The sequence below is a fragment of the Lipotes vexillifer genome, unplaced genomic scaffold (assembly GCF_000442215.2).
Source record: "Lipotes vexillifer unplaced genomic scaffold, Lipotes_vexillifer_v1.1 scaffold591, whole genome shotgun sequence".
Lineage (NCBI taxonomy): Eukaryota > Metazoa > Chordata > Mammalia > Artiodactyla > Lipotidae > Lipotes > Lipotes vexillifer.
The window spans coordinates 3709509-3712423 of NW_006791954.1; the positions used below are offsets into that span (position 1 = coordinate 3709509).

The 2915-nt window shown below is 56.7% G+C and overlaps 1 protein-coding gene across 1 annotated transcript in view; it reads left to right on the forward strand.

Moving 5' to 3' along the window:
* Window positions 1–1782, forward strand: part of LASP1 (LIM and SH3 protein 1) — a 37575-nt gene extending 35793 nt beyond the window's left edge. The window contains exon 7 of the mRNA XM_007465148.1: window positions 1372–1782. Coding sequence (XP_007465210.1) covers window positions 1372–1545 — 174 coding nt within the window. The 3' untranslated portion in view covers window positions 1546–1782. The remainder of the gene's footprint in view (window positions 1–1371) is intronic.
* The last annotated feature ends 1133 nt before the right edge of the window (window positions 1783–2915 follow it).

A 2915-nucleotide genomic window follows, 5' to 3' on the forward strand; every position in this document is an offset into this window, starting at 1 on the left:
CAGGAAGGCAAAGGTGACCAGAGAGGAGAAGAGGGCGGGGAATGAGGTCTGATCATGCAGGGACTTGTAGGCCATAGGAGGGCCTTTGTGACTGGTGAGCTGTGCAGAGTAAGGGGTTTGACTTGTGTTTTTAAAACGTGGCTCTAGCAGCTGCGTTGAGAAGCAGCAACAGAAGATTGAGGGCGGAAGCAGGGAGATGAGTTAGGCGGCTATTGCAGGGTGCAGGCTTAGATGTGGTGACTTGGCCCAAGAGATTAAAGACAGAGTTGGTGATAAGAGACCGAGGTCACTTCAGTCATTTCTTGAGGGTTCCATAGCCTTCGGGGCTGATGAAGCTGGTTTCTGCTGCGGGGTTGGGGGGAGGGGAGTTTGAAATTTCATGCTGAAGGGGATAGGGGGCCTCTGAAGGATTTAAAGCCAGGGAGTAACATCCTTAGGTTTGCATTTTGGAACGTTCCCCCAAGATCACAATCGATGAACCGTTGGAGGAGGCAGACCAGAGGATGCAAACAGAAGGTCTGAGCAGGGGTCCTGGTGGTGGGGCGGAGCAGCGGGGGCAGATCCCGGAGGTTTCTAATGGGCTTGTCCAGCCCCGGACCCACACTGATCCCAGAGCCTGGCCTGGGGCACCGTAAAGCCTGAGCTGACCCCCAGAGACAAGTCGATGTCAAGGGCAGTGAGGGTCAGAGGACGTTAGAATCTTGCCTACTTCCAAGATCACAGCTAGAGTTCATGTGTTTTTACTGGACATTTCCTAGAGCTGGGGCTTAAGCACAAGACTTTGGCTGAGGTTGGAAGGTGGGACCTGACAGATATGTCTTGTGTCACTTGGAGGTTTTTCTCACAGGAATTGGTCTTTGTCCTGAACTTGGGAACCAGATTCATCAACAGCTTCAAAAAAAGAAGAAAGACTGGTGCTTATAATAACACAGATAGGGACTTCCCCGGCAGTCCAGTGGTTAAGATTCCGAGCTTCCATTGCAGGGGGCACGGGTTCGATCTCTAGTCGGGGAACTAAGATGCCGCATGCCACACGGGGGCGGCCAAAAGAAAAAAAAAATGCAGATAATAGAACACAGGACATGTCATATTTTAAACCTCTACCCGGCATGGTGTCCATCGGACATTACTGTGTTCCTGTTCCGAGACACAGGGCAGAACTATTGTAACCTCCGTCCCTGTTTGTGCCTGGCCCTTAGTAGATGCCAGATGCATTATTAAAAAGGTGGTTGCTTTCAGAAAATGAGACACAGAGGTGAGAAAATTCATGGCAGAGCCCAGCCCTTCTGTGTCTCCCAGCTTCTGGTCCACTCTGCTCTGGGGTCCCAGAGAGTTAGGCACCCCTGACTAACCGCACCCCGACCCCTGCAGAAGCGGTACCGCGCCGTGTATGACTACAGTGCCGCCGACGAGGACGAGGTCTCCTTCCAGGACGGGGACACCATCGTCAACGTGCAGCAGATCGACGACGGCTGGATGTACGGGACCGTGGAGCGCACCGGCGACACGGGGATGCTGCCGGCCAACTATGTGGAGGCCATCTGAGCCCGCCGGGCGCCGCCCGCCCCATCCGTCTTCAGTGCATTCCACAGCATCGCATCCATCCTGGGCGTGACCTGTCCACCCTTTGGTGTCTCTGTTTTTTAAAATCTGCAACAGCTTGTTTATTCTCCCCCTCTTCCAGCTTCTTTTGCCAACCGAAGCCTTGTTCTGCCACTTTCGCAGCTCCTTCCTCTGGCAGGTTTTCCCCTTGACCAACTTCATGATTTTCTCTCTGGATGGAACAGGTGTGGACCTCTCTGAGGGAAGCCGAAGCCCGTGGGGCTGGCTGGTCTGGGGGTGCGACCCGTCAGCTCCCAGGCCTCTGCCTTCTCTCTTTTCTGCCCCCTCAGCCCCTCCTGCCCACCTCCTCACACACCCAAACATTCCAGGCTGGCGTGAGCCCCAGACCCCCAGGACTCCCAGGGCGGTTGGGTTGCTTCACACACTCCCGGGAGTGGGACCCACCGCCCTTGCCCCTGGGATGGGGACAGGGGTGCTGCCGTCGTGCAGGGGCCAGTGAGATGGGCTTTGCCTCTGCTTCTCAAAGATGGGGCTGCCAGCCCTCCAAGGGGCTCCCTCACGCGTCTCTCCCCAGCTCAAGGGCAACGGAGGAGGGTGAAGTTCCTGCTTTGGGATTCATTCATCCCTCTGGACACGGTTCCTTTTCACACTGTGATTTTGCTCAGCTGCCCACCCGAGCCTGGTGTGGGTGAGCAGCTCCCCAGGAAGCTCGGCTTGGGTCCGGTTCTCGCCTTTACTTTAGGGACAGCCGCAGGAAGGAGGGGAACGGGGTGTTCTCTCCGCAGCCCTTTTCCCTCACTCCCACCCTGGTCTCCAGGGTCCCTGGCTTGCCTCCTTGTGAAGGGGGCGTCAAGGAAGCCTTGGGCCTCTCGCCCGTGCAGCCCAGCCTCTCGCGAGATCTAGTTAGGCCGCGCCTCGCTGCGCCTCCTGGCAAGGTGTCTCCAGGCCTTCCATGGCCTCCCCCCTCCCCACTTCCCGCCCGACCCCAGGTGGACTGTGCGAAACCACAGGACCCTCTGTATCTCCAGGACTTTGTTGCAAGGGAAGGAGTGAGTGTCTGCAGGTGCCCATGACAGGCGAGGGTGAGTGTGAGCGTGAGAGAAGCGGGCGGGGTGCGGGTGGTGTGTGCAGAGCTGTCCTCCCCGATATTTTCCTCAAAACCCACAGTGAGAGGGGAGGACGCTGGGGGAGAGAAATTCCTTATGTTTTCTTTGGAGTGAAAAATCCCTCCTATCCCCGAATGGAGGAAGCCCACCCACCCCCTTTCCAATATGCCAGGCGGAAGTAAGGGTGTGTGTGTGTGTGTGTGTGTGTGTGTGTGTGTGTGTGTGTGTGTGTGTGTGTGTGTGTGT